Source organism: Papio anubis, chromosome 4, assembly GCF_008728515.1.
Source record: "Papio anubis isolate 15944 chromosome 4, Panubis1.0, whole genome shotgun sequence".
NCBI classification, from domain to species: Eukaryota; Metazoa; Chordata; class Mammalia; order Primates; family Cercopithecidae; genus Papio; species Papio anubis.
This window is the reverse complement of record NC_044979.1, coordinates 129,252,376-129,272,599: the sequence shown is the minus strand read 5'-3', so window position 1 is coordinate 129,272,599 and position 20,224 is coordinate 129,252,376. Positions and strand designations below refer to the sequence as shown.

Here is a 20,224-nt window from a genome sequence, read left to right as displayed (position 1 = left end):
CCAGCACTTTGGGAAGCTGAGGTGGACAGATCACTTGAGATCAGGAGTTCGAGACCAGCCTGACCAACACGGTGAAACCCCGTCTCTACTAAAAATACAAAAATTAGCTGGGCATGGTGGTGGGCACCTGTAATCCCAGCTACTCGGGAGGCTGAGGGAGGAGAATTGCTTGAACCCAGAAGGCGGAGGTTGTGGTGAGCCGAGATCATGCCACTGCACGCCAGCCTGGACAACAGAGCGAGACTCTGTCTCAAAAAAAAAAAAAAAGAAAAAGAAAAAAGGTATTTGGGGGTCAGAAAACACTACTGCAGCAGGCCTCAAGAACTGATATGGTTTGGATATTCGTCCCCTCCAAATATCATAAACATGTAATCTCCAATGTTGGAGGTGAGCTCGAACAGGAGGTGTCTGGGTCATGGGGATGGGTCCCTCATGAGTGGCTTTGTGACCAGTGGAGGGTCTTGACTAGGAGTTGTCCAGGTTCTTCGCAGGTTGAACAAATAATTGAAAAAAATGCACAAGCAAAGCAACAAAAGAACAAAGCAACAAAAACACAGATTTATTGATGGGAAGGTACACTCTACAGAGAGGAAGCAGGCTTGAGCAAGTGGCTCAGGAGGTCCAGTTGTAATGTTCCTTGGGTTTTTATTAAGCTAGAAGAATTTGGTAACACCCCCAGTACCCTTTGGAGGCTTCCAATTGGTTACACCCTGTGTAAATGAAGAATTGGCTCCTGGCCAATCAGAGGTTGAAGTAGAGGTGTGGCTCGTGGCCAATCAGAGGCTGAAGTGGAGTTACACCCTATGCAAATAAAGAATTGGTCCACAGCCAGTCAGAGGCTAAAGCTTTCCTTTCAGTTTAATTCAAGTCAGCCAGCCACAGGTTGGCCTTAGGCTCTGGCTCTCCAGACTCTACTCTCATACCTCAGCTTGCTGCCCTCCCCTTGGTGTGTTGAGTTCTTGCCCTATTAGTTCATAGCTGGCTGTTAAAAAAAAAAGTCTCACATCTCTCCCTACTCTTTCACTCCCTGTCTTACCACGTGGTACCTGTTCCTCCATGGGTGGAAACTTCCTGAAGCTTTATCAGAAGCCAAGTGGATGTTGGCACCATGCTTGTCCAGTCTGCAGAACCTTGAACCAAATAAACGTCTTTTCTTTATAAATTACAGTATTAGTCCATTCTTGTATTGCTATAAAAAAATACTTGGCTGGGCATGGGGGCTCATGTCTGTAATCCCAGCACTTTGGGAGGCCGAGGCGGGCAGATCACTTGAGGTCAGGAGTTCAAGACCAGCCTGGGCAACATGGTAGAACCCATCTCTACCAAAAATACAAAAAATTAGCTGGGCATGGTGGCAGGTACCTGTGGTCCAGCTACTTGGGAGGCTGAGGTGGAAGGTTCGCTTGAGCCTGGGAGGCAAAGGTTGCAGTGAGCCGAGATCACGCCACTGTACTCCAGCCTGGGCAACTGAGCGAGACTCCATCTCAAAAAAAAAAAAAGAAAAGAAAAAAGAAATACCTGAGACTGGGAAATTTATTTAAAAAAAAAAAAAAAAAAAGAGGTTTAGGGCCAGGCACGGTGTCTCACGCCTATAATCCCAGCACTTTGGGAGGCCAAGGTGTGTGGATCACAAGGTCAGGATTTCAAGACCATCCTGGCTAACCTGGTGAAATCCCATCTCTAATAAAAACACAAAAAATTAGCCGGGTGTGGTGGCGGGCGCCTGTGATCCCAGCTACTCAGGAGGCTGAGGTAGGAGAATACCATGAACCCGGGAGGTGGAGCTTGCAGTGAGCTGAGATGGCGCCACTGCATTCCAGCCTGGGTGACAGAGCGAGACTCCGTCTCAAAAAAAAAAAAAAAAAAAAAAGAGAGAGGTTTAATTGGCTCACAGTTCTGCAGACTGTACAGGAAGTGTAACGGCATCTGCTTCTGAGGAAGCCTCAGGGAGACTCCAATCTTGGTAGAAGGCAAAGGGGGAGCAGGCACATGACATGCCAGGAGCAAGAAAGAGAAGGAGGAGGTGCCACACACTTTTAAACAGCCAGATCTCATGAGAACTCACTCACTGTCGTGAGGACAGTACATGGTAGATGGTGCTAAACCACTCAAGTGAAATCCGCCCCCAGAATCCAAGCACCTGCCACCAGGCCCCACCTCCAACACTGGGAACTACGATTTGACGTAAGATCTGGTGGGGACACAGACCCAAACCATATCAATTACCCAGTGCAGGTCCATGCAAATGCAAAACAGACTAACACAAGGATAAGGTGAGATTTGAGCCAAAGCTGAAGGAACTGGGAGAACTATGAGGTTATCCCAGGCGGCAGGAACAGTGAAGCGCAAAGGCCCGAAGGACGCTACTAAGACTGAAAAAAGGGGATCAAGGAGATGGGGTAAGAGAGTTAACAAAGAACCACAAGCATAGGATCTCTGGGCCACTGTGAGGGCTTTGGCATTGACTGTTGAACGAAGGGGTCAGTGCGGGGTTTTAAGCAGAGGGATGATGTGATTTCACCCAAGTTTTCAGTCACTGAGGTTGCTGAGTTGAGAGTATACTGGAGTCAGAAGAGGGCCGAATGGTACTGAATCAGAAAGACTGTCTTAGTCCATTTTGCTATAAAGGAGTACCCGAGACTGGGTAATCTATGTTTTTTCTTTTATTTTTTTTTGAGACAAGGTCTCACTCTGTCGCCCAGGCTGGAGTGCAGTGGCACAGTCATGGCTCACTGCAGTCTTGACCTCCAGGGCTCAAGCAATCCTCCCACCTCAGCCGCCTGAGTAGCTAGGACTACAGGCACACGCCACCATGCCCAGCTAATTTTTGAATTTTTTGTAGAGATAGAGTTTTGTCATGTTGCACAGGCTGGTCTCAAACTCCTGGGCTCAAGTGATCCACCTGCCTTGGCCTCCCAAGGTGCTGGGATTATAGGCGTGAGGCACTGTGCCTAGCCCAATCTGTTTTAAAAAGGTTTATTTAATGCAGAGAACCCCAGTGAGATATTACATAAGATGGCCATTGCCAAGACACATAATCATCAGATTCTCCAAGGTTGAAATGAAAGAAAAAATGTGAAAGGCAGCTAGAGAGAAGAGCCAGGTCAGTTACATAGGGAATCCCATCAGGGTAACAGTGAACCTTTCAGCAGAAACCCTACGATCCAGAAGAGATGGGGGCGTATATTCAGCGTTCTTAAAGAAAAGAAATTTCAGGCAGGGCACGGTGGCTCCCATCTGTAATCCCAGCACTTTTGGGGCCGAGCATGCTGAAGGGAATCACCTGAGGTCAGGATAGAGACCAGCTCTGACCAACGGATGAAACTCACTTTTCTTTTTTTTTTTTTGAGACAGAGTCTGGCCTTGTCATCAGGCTGGAGTGTGCAGGCCAGATCTCAGCTCACCGTGAAGCTCCTCCTCAGCCCAGCCACCATTCTCCCACCTCCGGAGAAGCTGTGACTACAGGCACCCACCACGCCGCCTCGGCTAGTTTTTTTTTTTTGAGATCGAGTCTGCCTACGCCTGCTGGAGGCAGTGGCCGGATCTCAGCTCACTGCAAGCCTCACTGGTTTACTTATTCTCCTGCCTCAGCCTCCTGAGTAGCTGGGACTACAGGCTCACGCCTCAGCCCGGGCTAGTTTTTTTTGTATTTTTAGTAGAGACGGGTTTCACCGTGTTCGCCAGGATGGTCTCGGGATCTCCTGACTGATCTCGCCTGCCTCTCGCCTCCCAAAGTGCTGCTGGGATTACAGGCTTGAGCCACCGCCTCAGACATTTTTTTTTAGTAGAGACGGGTTTCCAATGTGTTAGCCAGGATGGTCTCGATCTCCTGACCTCGTGATCCGCCCATCTCGGCCTCCCAAAGTGCTGGGATTACAGGCTTGAGCCACCGCGCCCAGCCAACCTCGTCTCTTCTAAAAATGCAAAAATTAGCCAGACGTGGTGGCGCGCACCTGTAGCCTCAGCTACTCGGGAGGCTGAGGCAGGAGAATCACTTGAACCCGGGAGGCGAAGGTTGCAGTGAGCTGAGATGGCACAACTGCACTCCAGCCTGGGTGACAGAGACTCTGTCTCAAAAAAGCAAACGAGAAATTTCAACCAAGAATTTCATATCCAGCCAAATTAAGCTTCATGAGCAAAGGAGAAACAAGATCCTTTCAGGCAAACAAATGCTATGGGAATTTATTACAACCAGACCTGCATCACAGGAGTCCTTAAGGAAATGCTAAATATGTAAAGGAAAAACTGTTATGGGCCACCATAAAAAGGTTTATTTGTTTCAGAATTCTGATATCTGAAAAAGTTCAAGATTGGACATCTACATCTGGTGAGGGCTCCAGGCTGCTTCTACTCCTGGCAGAGTAGAAGTGAAAGGGAGCTGGCGAGCACAAAGATCACATAGCAAGAGAGGAAACAAAGAGTGAAGGAGAGGTTCCAGGCTCTTCTTATCAACAAGCTCTCTTGGGAACTAAGCAAGCAAGAACATGGCCGGGCGCGGTGGCTCAAGCCTGTAATCCCAGCACTTTGGGAGGCCGAGACGGGCAGATCACAAGGTCAGGAGATCGAGACCATCCTGGCGAACACGGTGAAACCCTGTCTCTACTGAAAAAATACAAAAAACTAGCCGGGCGAGGTGGTGGGCGCCTGTGGTCCCAGCTACTCAGGAGGCTGAGGAAGGAGAATGGCGTAAACCTGGGAGGCGGAGCTTGTAGTGAGCTGAGATCCCGCCCCTGCACTCCAGCCTGGGCGACTCTGTCTCAAAAAAGAAAAAAAGAAAGCAAGAACTCACTCACCCCCTCCCCCAGGGATTCATCTATTCAGGAGGGACCTGCCCCCAGGACCCAAACACCTCCCATTTTAGGCCGATCACCAACACTAGGGATCAAATTTCAACATGAGTTTTGGGGGAACAAACAACAAATTATAGCAGAAATCAATGGTGAGATGACTGTCCTAATCCAGACAAAATATCACGGCAGTGTCAAAGCTGTCAGAATCAACAACATGGAGTTACTTAGATTAAAAAATCCCTGACAATAAGAGCTAGGGAAGACAAAGAATTCGCAAACTTAGATTGCTTTTTTTTTTTTTTTTTTGAGTTTTTGAGACAAGGTTTCACTCTGTCCCCCAGACAGGAGTGCAGTGGCACGATCTTGGCTCACTGCAACCTCCGCCTCCTGGGTTCAAGTGATTCTCCTGCCTTAGCTTCAAAAGCAGGAGAAAGAGCAGCAGCAAAAAAACTTAGCAAATATATCCGGAAGAGAAAAAGAAATTCAAGTAGCAACATTCTTAAATTTGGACAAGATACTACAAAAACTGAACAAAAAGCAAAAAAGTATTTTTGCAAATAAAAATATAATAGCTGAAATAAAACATTTAAGAGAAGGTTTAGAATGCAAATCCGAGGCCGGGCGCAGTGGCTCACACCTATGATCCCAGCCCTTTGGGAGGTGGGCAGATCAGGTCAGGAGATCGAGACCATCCTGACTAACACGGTGAAACCCCATCTCCACTAAAAATACAAAAAATTAGTTGGGCGTGGTGGCAGGTGCCTATAGTCCCAACTACTCTGCAGGCTGAGGCAGGAGAATGGCGTGAACCCGGGAGGCAGAGGTTGCAGTGAGCCGAGATCATTCGCCTGCACTCCAGCCTGGGTGACAGAGGAAGACTCCGTCTCAAAAAAAAAAAAAGAATGGAAATCCGAGAACCCAGGATAAAAAAAACAAAGTTACAGCCAGGTACAGTGGCTAATGCCTGTAATCACAGCACTTTCAGAGGCTGAGGCAGGCAAACTAACTGAGGTTAGGAGTTCGGGACCAGCCTGGCCAACATGATGAAACCCCCACTCTACTAAAAACACAAACAATTAGCCAGGAGTGGTGGCAGGTGCCTGTAATCCCAGCTACTTGGGAGGCTGAGGCAGGAGAATCGCTTGAACCCAGGAGGCGGAGGTTGCAGTGAACTGAGATGGCGCCACTGCACTCCAGCATGGGCAACAAGTGAAAAACTCTGTCTCAAAAAAAAAGAACAAAGAATAAAAGGTTTGTCTGGGCATGGTGGCTCACGCCTGTGATCCCAGCACTTTGGGAGGCCAAAGCGGGCGGACTAGGAGGTCAGGAGATTGAGACCATCCTGGCTAACACGGTGAAACCCCGTCCCACTAAAAATACAAAAAATTAGCTAGGCGTGGTGGTGGGTGCCTGTAGTCCCAGCTATTCGGGAGGCTGAGGCAGGAGAATGGCGTGAACCCGGGAGGCGGAGCTTGCAGCGAGCAGAGATCACGCCACTGCATTCCAGCCTGGCAACAGAGCGAGACTCTATCTCAAAAAAAAAAAAAAAAAAAATCAATAAAAAATAAATACATAAAATAAAAATAAATTCAGATGGCGCAGCTTTAAGATGGAAGATGGCTATCTACCCCAAAATCAACTATGATATGGACAGCAACATCAAGCCGCTGAAACTTGAGGGCTGTTTGTATAAACTAATTAATATAAGGAGTCAATAAGTTTTGTGTAATGTTGATAAGTCTAGAAACACAGCATAAGCATCAGAGGAACTAAAAACAGAAATAGTTAAAAGGTTTCTGGAGAGTACATTTCATTATGAACTTTCTGTACACCTGGATTTGTTACCATCTGCAAGTATTCATTTGATCGTTTTGATCTTTTTTTAAAAAAGGTAAAAACATGCATAAAGAGGCTCTGAATAAGGTTTTTCATGAGTAACATAAAAAGGACTTTGCTTTGGCTGCTCAGACACCTTTTTGCTTTTTTCACATTTCCCACCTCCATTGCTTAAGGTTTAACTTAACAAGTGACCTTCGACTATAAAATGAAGCAAAGTATCTGCACTGAAGTAGTGAAAACCTAAGTACTATTCTGCACAACTTCCACAAGAGGGCAGCAGAACCCTCTGAAGTAGTCTACAAAAATAACAGACCTTGATTTTTCCTTTAATTTATTTTCATGCTAGCCTTCCTTAAAATCTTTTCCTAGAAAGCACTAACTAGCTGTGACCTGGCTAGGCTTGGTGGCTCATGCCTATAATTTCAGCCCTTGAGGGCCAAGGTGGGTGAATATCTTGAAGCCAGGAATTCAAGACCAGCCTGAACAAGATTGCAAGACCTTGTCTCTACAAAAAAAATAAATTTTTTGGCTGGGAGCAGTGCCTCACGCCTGTAATCTCAGCACTTTAGGAGGCTGAGGCGGGTAGATCACCTGAGATCAGGAGTTCAACAGCAGCCTGGCCAATATGGTGAAACCTTGTCTCTACTAAAAATATAAAAATTAACCAGGCGTGATGGCAGGCACCTGTAATCCCAGCTACTCAGGAGACTGAGGCAGGAGAATTGCTCGAACCCAGGAAGCGGAGGCTGTAGTGAGCCGAGATCACACCACTGCACTCCAGGCTGGAGGACAGAGTGAGAAACCATCTCAAAAATAAAATAAAATAAAATAAAAATTGTTTTTAAATAGCTGTGACATTGTAACACAGAAACAGGTAGCATCTAGATATAATTAGAGAATGGGGCCAGGCACAGTGGCTCATGACTATAATCCCAACACTTTGGGAGGCCAAGGCCGGCAGACTACTTGAGGCCAAGAGTTTAAGACCAGCCTGGGAAACATGGCAAAACCCCATCTCTACAAAAAATACAAAAATTAGCTGGGTATGGTGGCGTGCACCTATAGTCCCAGATACTCAGGAAGCTGAGGTGGGATGATGCCTTGAGCCCAAGAGGCAGAGGTTGCAGTGAGCCGAGATGGCACAACTGCACTCCAGCCTGGGCAACAGAGCGAGGCCCTGTCTCCAAAAAAAAAAAAAAGCAAAAAGGAGAAATCAAAGTACATACCAGATAATCTCACTCAATCCTCACAGTGACCCTGAGATAACCATACTATTATCATCTGTAATTTATCATTTCACAGATAAGCAACTGAAGCTTAGATGGCAACACAGCCAGATCCTGTTCTCCCCCAAAACAAGAGAGAGAATGGGAAGCATCTTTCAACTAGATATCTGCTGTATCTACTTTAGTGTCTACCTTTAACACTTTTAGCACTATTCGAAATCAAAACAAGTTTCATTACATAGATGTGTGATGTGAGGCCAGGTGCAGTGGCTCACGTCTGTAATCTCAGCACTTTGGGAGGCCAAGGCAGGCGGATCAACTGAGCCCAGGAGTTTGAGACCAGCCTAGCCAACATGGTGAAATCCCCATCTCTACTAAAAATACAAAAATTAGCCAGGCGTGGTAGCGGGCACCTATAATCCCAGCTAATCAGGAGGCTGAGGCAGGAGAATCGCTTGAGGTGGAGGTGGAGGTTGCAATGAGCCGAGATCGTGCCACTGCACTCCAGCCTGGGGGACAGAGATAGACTCTGTCTCGAAAAAAAAAATAATAAATAAACATAGATGTGTGATGTGAAAGTCAGGACCATATTGGAACTATTGGTGCCATCCTTTTTTCCCTATTCCCTACTTCCATATCCATGGGCATCAATAATGGACTCACAACTTTCTCTATCCTGCTGAGGCAGAAGCAAGCTTCAGAACAAAGACCCCTCAAGACAGTGACTACCAGACACCACCAATCAGCTCTAATGGGGCACAGGAGAGGAAACCCACCTACCATTGCAGAAAGGAAAAACATTTGAGGGGAAAAGGTTGGGAGAAAGAATAAAGAAGGTTAGATGACCAATTCAGTTCACTGCTAAAGGACAGTTCACTGCTAAAGGGATTTTCTTAAAATGTCAGGAAACCAAAGGAAAAGCATCAGATAAAGTTTTTACCTTTGCTGTACCAGTCTGAGAACCATAAAAAATCTTCACTCCAGACACAAAGATGTCTTTCTCTTGAAGGGAGACATAACCATTTGTCATCAAATCCTGAGGTGCTCTTGGAACATATTTTTCCTGTAAGCTCCTGTCCTGAAAGACAAATAATTACACAAAATCCATCAAGTCTAAATCATTTCCCAACTTCAGCAGGGATGAAAATTAGCACAGATACTGAGACACTTTATTTTTCTCTTAATCTGATACACTAAATTTTTCTCTTAATCTTTCTGGTTGTATTCCTCAAATATTAGCCCCCTTGGTATAATAAGGTCCTTCAATAGGCAGGACCCACATTTTTAAGGCTCATGATTTCCATTCCCTCCAAGAAAAAACTTTACATACTCTTATCCTATAAAGTATTTTAGTAGAATAATAGTAGGAACTTATTTTCTGATCCTTAATGAATGGAAAGGCAAGAGAGGACTAGTGACCCTTAAAGGTATAAAACAAATTTGTTTTTCATATAAAAGGTTCATTTTTCATTACAAAAAATCTTCCTGTATCTCAAAAATGAGACACAGAAAAAGTAAATAACTTAATCCAAGATAACTTAGTCTCCAAAAACTTAGAGAAGAAATTTATTTTAGGCATTTCATTAAAATATCTAAAGACCAAACCACAAAAGTAATTAAAGGTTCCTTTTAGTGTTTAAATCCTCTATAAAATCTGATGCCTAAATATTAAAAAAAAAAATAACTCCACTTACCTGCATCTTGATGACAATCTGGAGACAAATCCAAAGGCTAATGCTAACAGCAAAGCCCAGATAAATGTAAAACCTGTTTATCCATAATGATATTAAAGGTGAGGAGAGGTCCCATGTATCCACAGAAGGATCTAAATTTAAAATGACACACACAGGTAATTTCATTTAAAGCTATATATACAAAGATATCCATCCCGATTTTAAGAAGAAAATAAAACCAACCTTACATTCAACAACTCAGCTAAGAAATCTAATTTAAAAATCAACTGTTGGCCGGGCGCGGTGGCTCATGCCTGTAATCCTAGCACTTTGGGTGGCTGAGGCGGGCAGATCACCTAAGGTCAGGAGTTCCAGACCAACCTGGTCAACATGGTGAAATCCCAGCCCCTACTAAAAATACAAAAATTAGCCGGGTGTGGTGGCGCGCGCCTGTAATCCCAGCTACGCGGGAGGCTGAGGCAGGAGAACTGCTTGAACCCGTGAGGCAGAGGTTGCAGTGAGCTGAGATCGCGCCACCGCACTCCAGCCTAGGCGACAGACAAAGGCTCCATCTCGGGGGGGAAAAAAATCAACTGTAATAAAAATAACACACTATGTAGTAACGTGATAAAATTATCATACTGTTAATACTAACTCAAAGATAAAACAATATAAAATTGTATCTTCACTTCGAAATGAGCATTTAGAAGCAAGAGTAGGGAACATAAAGTAAAAATACTTCATGTGAAATTGGGTTAATTTTGTTTTGTTGTGCTTGCTCCATTAAAAAAAGCTAAAGTAGTAACAGTACTCTTTTTACTAATTGTACTTTCAAAGGCTCACGGTTAAACTTGTAAAAGATTCTCAAGTAACTGACCGTACGCCTCATTTTTTTTTTTTTTTTTTTTTTTTTTTTTTTTGAGAGAGAGAGATATGCAGCGACCTGGCCTCAAACGTTCAACCTAGGAGCAATTTCAAAAGTCGAAGCCTGAAATTTAGGCTTTACAGGTGCAAAAGTCCTAATACACGTGGGTAAAGTGGGAGGAGTACTTTTCTGTTTTCATTGAGGGTTGGAAACGTAGTTTCCTTCTAAACTAACCCCCTAGCCTCAAAAGGCAAAAGCCAGGTCAAAACCAGGGATCAGTCTTCCTTGCTCTCAGCGGCGGCTATCCGGTGCTGTCAAGTCCAACAGTCTCCGAAGGAAGGGCACCGAGGACGCCACTCCGCCTGGAGAGGGTCTCAGTAAAACGTTTACCTCTCCTGCCGCCCCAGGGTCCTTGCCCGCCGGGTGCCCTTACCCATCCTCCTCAGAGCCGACAGGAGACTAGGATCTCGGACCTGGATAACCCGATGGTTCGCATTGGTACCGCGAGACGCACCGAGCTACCTCGCAGCGTTAGCGGCGTACCGGGTGCCTGAGGAGCTGGGGGCAGCCATGACACTGGGGGGCCGGTCCTGATTGGCTCAGAGGGCGAAGAGGTGGGCCCAGAGCAAAGCCCAGAGCTCTGGGAAAGGAAGCCAGTGTCCGGTGAGCTCTCGGCCCTGCTCCGATTGGCTCAGAGGGGAAAGAGGGCGTACCCAGAAATAAGCACCACCCAGAGTTGCGGGCGATGATGCCGGAGCGCTTCCGCCTCCGTTTGGATTGGCTCAGACTGGGAAAAGGTGGGTCCAGAGAGAAATGATTGGCATGGGAAAATAAAGAGGGGAAAGGAGTGGGAAGGGAGGGAAACGCTGTGTGGACCTGTTTGGATTTCGGTTGGAATAAACTGACTGCAGAAAGGCATTATTTTTGGGAAACCCCAGGATGGACTCGCTATTAGATGATATTAAGGAATTGTAGTTAATCTCGTCGCGTGTATCTGTTAAGGGCTATAGGCTGAAGTATTTAATGCTGAAACCATATGATGGTTTCTTTAAAGTACCCCCAACCGGCCGGGCGCGGTGACTCAAAGCTGTAATCCCAGCACTTTGGGAGGCCGAAGCGGGAGTATCGCTTGAGCCCAGGAGTTCGAGACCAGCCTGAGCAACATAGTGAGACCTCATCTGTACAAATTTTTTTTAATTATTTATTTAATTAAATCAGCTTGGCGTGGCCGCTCACACCTGTAGTCCCAGCTACTTGGGAAGCTAACGCTGGAAGATCGCTCGAGCCCAGGAGGTCGAAGCTGCAGTGGGGCCATGACCCTGCCACTGCACTCCAGCCTGGGTGACAGAGTGAGACTGACTTTAGGGAAAAAAAAAAAAAAGTGTAAATAAAAAAGCAACAAAAAAATGAAAAAAGAAGAATAAAACAAGAATGCAACATGTTAATAATTTGTTGAAGCGGGGTGATGGGTACATGGAAGGTTCGTTACACATTTTTGTCTACATTTTATGTTAAAATATTTCTATTATAAAAGGGTGAGTAAATAAAAATATTTATTATAAAATAATTGTAGTATAAAAAATATTTTTATTATACAGTGGGTCTGGCCCTTGAATTCCGCGGAACGAGGTGGTGCCAACGCTGTGTTTCAACCCGGCCACTAAACATCTGCGAGCATCCTGTCAGAGCTCTCAGCTCATTGGCGAAAGTAAATTACGTCAAACAAAAGCACCTCCCTTTTTGGGCGGGGAAAGATGGCGTAAAAAGCCACAATGCGCAGGCGTCGTCGCTCACTTTTCGCCTCCCGGCTTCCGCCCCACCTGACGTCTGCGCAATAAGGTTGCCGGGCGCACCGTGGCGGCCGCCTGAAGCTACGGAGTCGCGGCGCCGCGCACTTGCGGTTGGGTCAGTGCCGCGCGCCGCTGGTGGCCTTCAGGCTGGTCGGTGCGGGTCCGCGCCGGTTTGCCGGCTCCTAGGTCTTTGAACAGCCGCGATGTCGATCTTCACCCCCACCAACCAGATCCGCCTAACCAATGTGGCCGTGGTACGGATGAAGCGCGCCGGGAAGCGCTTCGAAATCGCCTGCTACAAAAACAAGGTCGTCGGCTGGCGGAGCGGCGTGTGAGTAGCCCCCTCCCTCGGGCCTGGGCCGTCACCTCCGAGGCGGCCTGTCTCTGCCCAAGTCTAGTTAATGGGCCAAGCTGAGGTCTTGGCCGGGGAGGAAATGGAACATTCCTGCTGTCAGCATGAGACGTCGCAGTCCGAGCTTGGCTCCTAAGCCAAGGGGTTCCTTCTTTATTTGGTTGGTTCGGATCGGGTTGTTGGTTTGGGATTTTGTTTTGTTGGTGTCATAATAGCTGCAGCCAAGAAATCTCATAACTGTGGTCCTTTTCCCAGAATGATAGCTGAGAACCTAGTCTTCCGAATACTGTCATAGTTGTGGATACATCTGGTGTCTCAGTAGCCCTAGCAGTTTGAAGTGCGTAGTGTCTTCACTGCTGCCATCTAGGGATTGGCATTCCGTGGCAGCAGCTGTCCGCACCCCACCCCACCCTTAGTGTTTCTTACGTCCTCCCATGACATTTTTCTCCAGTGAGCAAATGGTAAGGCAAATACGATTCTGAGTTTTGAAAATGTTCCCTCAGGCCGATGCGGGCAGATCACTTGAGGCCAGGAGTTCGAGGCCAGCCTGGCCAACATGAAACCCCGTCTCTACTAAAAATACAAAATTAGCCGGTGTGGTGGCGCATGCCTGTAATCCCAGCTACTTGGGAGGCTGAGGCAGGAGAATCACTTCAACCCGGAGGCGGAGGTTGCAGTGAGCCAAGATCGCGCCATTGCACTCCAGCCTGGGTGAAAACAGCGAAATTCCGTCTCGGGGTGGGGGTGGGCGGGGAAGAAAAAGAAAACGTGCCCTCGACACTAAAGGTCATCAGGGGGATTTGTTGTGTCTTGCCGTTCGTGTTGTTGCCATCTCGTATTTAAATGTAAATGCGTGTCCAAGTTTCAAGTATATTCACGTAGGACTTTCTCTCCTGCCCTCACAAGGGAAAAAGACCTTGACGAAGTTCTGCAGACCCACTCAGTGTTTGTAAATGTTTCTAAAGGTCAGGTTGCCAAGAAGGAAGATCTCATCAGTGCGTTTGGAACAGATGACCAAACTGAAATCTGTAAGCAGGTGGGTAACAACTGCAGCATAGCTAACCCTAATAGCCATTTATAACGTACCTGAAGGTATGTTAAACATTAAAGGCCGTTTTTTTGGAGGAAAGACTAACAAAGCAATAATGTGAGCTGCACAGTGTCACTTCTAATAATAAAGAACTTGGTGGTTTTGTTTGTTTGTTTTTTGGGTTTTTTTGCCACAACCTCCTGAAATCAAATTTTCTACTAAATTACCTCATTTTTCTATAAATTACCTCATTTATAGAATGTGGTATACCTGAAAACTGAATTTGTTTTCAAGTATTTCATCTTTCAGACCCTTTTTTTTTTGGAGACAGAGTCTTGCGCTGTTGCCCAGGCTGGAGTGCAGTGCACTCCACTGCACTCAGCTCACTGCAACCTCTGCCTCCTGGGTTCAAGTGATTCTCATGCCTCAGCCTCCCGGGTGGCTGGGATTACAGGTGCCCACCACCATGCCTGGCTTTTTGGATTTTTAATAAGAGATGGGGTTTCACCATGTTGACCAGTTTGGTCTCAAGCTCCTGACCTCAGGTGATACGCCCGCCTTAGCCACCCAAAGTGCTGGGATCTCACTGCGCCCAGCCAAAAGATTCTTGCATCTTTTGGGCAAAGCTCAAACCATTACTTACATATTAATAGCTGGAGAGGATGCAATTTAATTTTCTCCCCAGCTACTCATTTTTTGTGGCTAGTTAACAAATAGTGTGTGATAGAGAAAGACAGTGATTTCTTAAATGTGTTGGCATTTTTTTAGATTTTGACTAAAGGAGAAGTTCAAGTATCAGATAAAGAAAGACACACACAACTGGAGCAGATGTTTAGGGACATTGCAACCATTGTGGCAGACAAATGTGTGAATCCCGAGACAAAGAGACCGTACACCGTGATCCTTATTGAGAGAGCCATGAAGGACATCCACTATTCAGTGAAAACCAACAAAAGTACAAAACAGCAGGTGAGTGGTTTCTCATGTTATCAAAACACAGCCATGGAAATCCGTTTTCTTTGAAGAAATCATTAAAATAACGGGTCTGGGGCCAGGCATGATGGTTCACGCCTGTAATCCTAGCACTGTGGGAGCCAAGATGGGAGGATTGCTTGAGGCCCGGAAACAGCCTGGGAAACATAGGGACGTACGCCCCATCTCTCTCTCTGTTTTTTTTTTTTTTTTTTTTTTTTTTTTTTTTTTTTTTTTTTGAGAGAGAGTCGCGCTCTGTTGCCCAGGCTAGAGTGCAATGACACGATCTCAGCTCGCTACAATCTCTGCCTCCCGGGTTCAAGCGAGTCTCCTGCCTTAGCCTCCCGAGTAGCTGGGATTACAGGCATGCGCCACCACACCTGGGTAATTTTGTATTTTTAGTAAAGACAAGGTTTCACCATGTTGGCCAGACTGGTCTTGAATTCCTGACCTCAGGTGATCCGTCCGCCTCGGCCTCCCAAAGTTCTGGGATTACAGGCGTCAACTACGGTACCATACCTCTAATTTATTTAATATAAAAAATTAAATTTTAAAAAATGGGTCTGCGTGGAAGCAAGTGGGTAGAAGGTTTGGGGAAGAGATGGAGGAAAAGGACGGGGTCATAAAGATAGGTAATATTTTTTTTTTCAAGTAAACAGAAATATGTATGTAGGACTTTCTTCTCCTATCCAAATCAAACTTAAAGACAAAACTTGAATTTTTAAAGGGTCATTTTAACACCTTTTTTTGAATTTTTAATTTATATATAATTCACATACCGTAAATTTCACACTCGTAAAGTGTGTACACTTTTAAGTGGTATATTAACAAAGTTTGGGGACCTTCCCTGCTACCTGGTTTGAGAACATTTTCATCACCACAAAAAGAAAGTCAGTATCCACTAGTAGCCATCCGCATTTCCCCCCACAGGCCCCTCCCAACCACTAATCTCCTCTCCTTATGGACTTGTCAATTCTGGACATTTCATATAAATGGAATCATACAATATATGGCCTTTTCATGGTTCATACATGTTGTAACCTGGATCAGCATGTCATTTCTTTTTTATGACACATTAATAGCCCACTGTGTGGAAAAAACACACGTTTTATTCATTCATTTCTCAGTTGATAGACATTGGGTTGCTTTCACTTGTGAGCTATGATGAAGAATGCTGCTATGAAATTTGTTGCATGTTTTTGTGTAGACATACGTTTTCATTTCTGTATACCTGCCCAAACAGCCGCACCATGTTATATTACCACCATCAGTGTTTACAAGTCCCAGTGTCGCCACATCCTCGGTCATGCTTGTCATTGTCTACCTTTTTGATGATAGCCATCCTGGTGGTATCTTGTTGTGGTTTTGATTTGCATTTCCTTAGTATTGATTTGAGCATATTTCCATGTGCTTATTGATGCTTCATCTGTCCGCTTTTGGGAAATCTCTGTTCAGGTTCTTTGCCCTTTTTTTTTTTTTTTTTTTTTTTGGAGATGGAGTCTCACTCTGTCACCCTGGCTAGAGTGCAGTGGCACGATCTCCGCTCATTGCAAAGTCTGCCTCCTGGGTTCAAGCAATTCTTCTGCTTCAGCCTCTTGTGTAGCTGGGATTACAGGCGTGCGCTACCACACCTGGCTAATTTTTTGTTGTTGTTGTTGTATTTTTAGTAGAGACAGGGTTTCACCATGTTGGCCAGGCTGGTCTCGAATTCCTGACCTCGTGATGCACCCGCTTCGGCCTCCCAAAGTGCTGGGATTACAGGCATGAACCACTGCACCCAGCCTTCACCCTCTTGATAGTTTTTTGAAACACAAAACCTTTTCCTCTTGATAAGTCCAATTTTTCTATTTTTTTTTTTTAATGGTCACTTATGTTCTTAATATTATACCTAAGAAACCATTACCTAATCCAACTACATGGAAACTACTTTGTTTTTGAAAGCCTTATTAAATAATATAGTAAAAGAAGTTACACTCTCGATTTTATCTTGGTAGGCTTTGGAAGTGATAAAGCAGCTAAAAGAGAAAATGAAGATAGAACGTGCTCACATGAGGCTTCGCTTCCTCCTGCCAGTGAATGAAGGCAAGAAGCTGAAAGAAAAGCTCAAGCCACTGATCAAGGTCATAGAAAGTGAAGATTATGGCCAACAGTTAGAAATCGTAAGAGTCAAGTATTTTCTTTGCTTCACGTTACCTAAATAGTGTATTCTCTAGTAATAAACGTGTAGCAAACATTTAGACGTTGTAAACAGTCAGATATTTTCATAAGACTAAAGGTTGGTCAGCCTTGTTTACTACAAAACGTTTATTTTTTTCCCAGCATTTCTTTTTCTTCTACATTATGCGTAGTGTTTTAGATACATTATTTTAGCAAATTTAGCAACCATTTAAAGTAAGCCACTTAAAAATCACTATTTTTAGTGGAAGGTTAATAACTCCAATTACCTTAAAAATTTTGCAACAATTAGTACAAAGCACACTATGGAAATTTCAGAGATAGCTCAATTGCGTGCTTTCCTCTGGTGCTGATCATAATCCTAAAAGACATAATCCGAAATGCCACAATCCCAGTGTTGAAATAACAAAAAAATCAAAATCCCTAAAGTCCAAAGCCTGAACTTCTAAAATCTTGAAAATTACAGTTCCAAAAGATTGAATCCTGGCTGGGCGCTGTGGCTCATGCCTGTAATCCCAGCACTTTGGGAGGCTGAGGCAGGTGGATCACCTGAGGTCAGGAGTTTGAGACCAGCCTGACCAACATGGAGAAACCCTGTCTCTACTAAAAATAGAGAATAATCAGGCGTGGTGGCGCATGCCTGTAATCCCAGCTACTCGGGAGGCTGAGGCAGGAGAATCGCTTGAACCTGGGAGACAGAGGTTGCAGTGAGCCAAGATTGCACCATTGCTCTCTAGCCTGGGCAACAAGAGCGAAACTCCATCTCAAAAAAAAAAAAAAAAGATTGAATCCTGAATGATGAAATTCTGAAAGCTGAATTCTGGCAAAAGGATTAGCACTCTTTCAGTTGTATGCAGGATAGTCGCGTCTGCTTAATTGCATCATATTAGGCAAAGCTAGGACCTTGTTATTGTCTTCATTTGGAAATTAACAATGGTTTAAAGAGATGTGTCTTGGTGCCAGGTTGATGAGGGGCGGAATTGTGGATGTAATTTTAGGTGTCAACTTGACTGGAAAGGAATCCCTAGAAGCCTGATAAAGCATTATTTGGGGTGTGTCTATGAGAGTGTTTCCAGAGGATATTAGTGTGTGAACCTGATGACACTAAACACAGAACATTTTAAAGAAGCAGCGAAACCATTAGGTCCTTATGACCTCACCCCTTAGCTTCAAACACAGTGTAAATTCAGCTGTCTATAAATTCATGTTTTCAGGGCTTTGCAGCTTTTCTATTTATTTATTTTTATTTTATTTTATTTTATTTTATTTTATTTTTTTGAGACAGAGTTTCACTCTTGTTGCCCAGGCTAGAGAGCAATGGCATGATCTCAGCTCACTGCAACCTCTGTCTCCAGGGTTCAAGCGATTCTCCTGCCTCAGCCTCCTGAGTAGCTGGAATTACAGGCATGCGCCACCACGCCCAGCTAATTTTGTATTTTTTAGTAGAGATGGGATCTCTCCATGTTGGTCAGGCTGGTCTCGAACTGCCGACCTCAGGTGATCCGCCCACCTTGGCCTCCCAAAGTGCTGGGATTACAGGCGTGAGGCACCACGCCCGGTCTGCAGCTTCTTTTTAAAAGTAAATTGAGTATGTGAGTATCCACTGTAGATGTGAATTAACCCATCTGACACTACTCGAAGTTCTAAACTCTTTGCAAAACTGTACGCATGGGCCAGGTGCAGTGGCTTATGCCTGTAATCCCAGCACTTTGGGAGGCCGAGGCGAGCAGATAACCTGAGGCCAGGAGTTCAAGACCGGCCTGGCCAACATGGCGAAACGAAAAATACAAAAAATTAGCCAGGTATGGTGGCAGGCACCTGTAATGCCAGCTTCTTGGGAGGCTGAGGCAGGAGAATCACTTGAACCCGGGAGGCAGAGGCTGCAGTGAGCTGAGATCACACCACTGCACTCTAGCCTGGGGGACAAGAGCAAAACTCTATCTCAAAAAAATGAATAAATAAATAAACGTACACATGGTCTCTAAATAAGTCTTCACATTGCTTTTTCTCCTTCCTACGTGGAGGTGACTTTATTGAGCTATAAAATGTAATGCTAAATTTTAGTATGAGAAGAATGAGAGTTTTCTAGTTTGTCCCTTCCATTTACAGCTGAAGAATCAGAGTAAGTGTTTAAACATAGGGATTAATGCCTTGTCACAGGGGCCTACATGGCTACTCAAGGGCAGAGGCAGAATTGGAACCCAGTGTGCTGCCCTACCCATTGTCTTACCTATTGCACCATAGAACTGTGCTATTATTAGAGATCTCTGGAAAGCCTTGTGTTTGCCTTAAAGGAAGTTAAAGCTGAGTTTCTTCTGTGTATTGCTCATCCTCACGCGGTAAACTGCTACGTTAAATGTTTCAGGTATGTCTGATTGACCCGGGCTGCTTCCGAGAAATTGATGAGCTAATAAAAAAGGAAACCAAAGGCAAAGGTTCTTTGGAAGTACTCAATCTGAAAGATGTGGAAGAAGGAGATGAGAAATTTGAATGACACCCATCAATCTCTTCACCGCTAAAAACACTAAAGGGTTTTTGTTTCCGACAGCACTGTTTCATGTCTGTGATCTGCCAAATACTTGCTCAAACTATTTGACATTTTCTATCTTTGTGTTAAGAGTGGACACGGCAAGGCTTTCCTACAGAAGTATAATAATGTGGGAATGATTAGGTTTTAATTATAAACTGGAGTCTAAATCCTAAAGCAAAATTGAAACTCCAAGATGCAAAGTCCAGAGTGGCATTTTGCTACTCTGTTTCATGCCTTGACAACTTTCCAAAATGAAAGTTATTTGAGGCAACTCTTGTGAGTGAAAAGTTATTTGTACAGTAGAGTAAGATTATTAGGGATATGTCTATACAACAAAAGGGGAGTCTTTCCTAAAAAAGAAAACGTACGATGCTTCATTTCTACTTAATGGAACTTACGTTATGAGGGTCATTATGCTTGGATGATGTTCCTGATTATCTGAGAAACAGATCTAGAAAAACTGTGCCGGACTTAAATAATTTTCATTGAACATGCTGCCATAACTTAGATTATTCTTCGTTAAAAAATAAAAGTCACTTATTTCTAATTCTTAAAATTTATAATATATATTAATATAGCTAAAATTGTGTGTAATCAATAAAACCACTCTTATTTTTATTAAACTATGGCTTGTGTTTCTAGACAACTTCCTAACTCCCTTTCTTTTCTCTGTCTGTGTCTGTGGTAGGGTTAGGGAGTTATTAAGAGAACTCAATAAGTCAATATGAAGAGTGCTTAGAACAGGGCCTGTTCTTGTAAATACCTGAAAAATTTTTGCTAACACTTGGGATGTAACTGAAGAATTATTGTAGTATTTAAACACGTAAATGGACAAGGTGCAAGCTTTTAAAAATCTACTTCAAGGCAGGGGAGGTGACTCACACCTGTAATCCCAGTACTTTGGGAGGCTGAGGCAGGCGGATCACCTGAGGTCAGGAGTTTGAGACCAGCCTGGCCAACATGGTGAAACCCCATCTCTACT

At 44.5% G+C, this 20,224-nt stretch overlaps 2 protein-coding genes across 5 annotated transcripts in view; one reads left to right on the top strand and one right to left on the bottom strand.

Annotated features, from left to right (window-relative positions):
* LOC101000797 (S-adenosyl-L-methionine-dependent tRNA 4-demethylwyosine synthase TYW1) overlaps positions 1-11,177 on the bottom strand; it is a 256,556-nt gene extending 245,379 nt beyond the window's left edge. Inside the window, exons 1-3 of one of the 4 annotated variants that reach the window (XM_009202869.4) lie at positions 10,827-11,177; positions 9,550-9,680; positions 8,796-8,933 (exon numbers count right to left, since the gene is read on the bottom strand). In XM_009202869.4, coding sequence (XP_009201133.2) covers positions 8,796-8,933; positions 9,550-9,680; positions 10,827-10,830 — 273 coding nt within the window. In that variant the 5' untranslated portion in view covers positions 10,831-11,177. The remainder of the gene's footprint in view (positions 1-8,795; positions 8,934-9,549; positions 9,681-10,826) is intronic. The other 3 variants (XM_021935762.2, XM_021935761.2, XM_003895916.5) reach the window with 3 other exon arrangements.
* A 955-nt stretch (positions 11,178-12,132) lies between these two features.
* On the top strand, positions 12,133-19,868 carry SBDS (SBDS ribosome maturation factor). Its single transcript, XM_003895912.3, has 5 exons — positions 12,133-12,514; positions 13,442-13,571; positions 14,334-14,534; positions 16,532-16,696; positions 19,078-19,868. Exons 1-5 carry the CDS (start codon positions 12,387-12,389, stop codon positions 19,204-19,206), a joined length of 753 nt encoding a protein of 250 aa, XP_003895961.1. The 5' UTR covers positions 12,133-12,386; the 3' UTR covers positions 19,207-19,868.
* Positions 19,869-20,224: the final 356 nt, after the last annotated feature.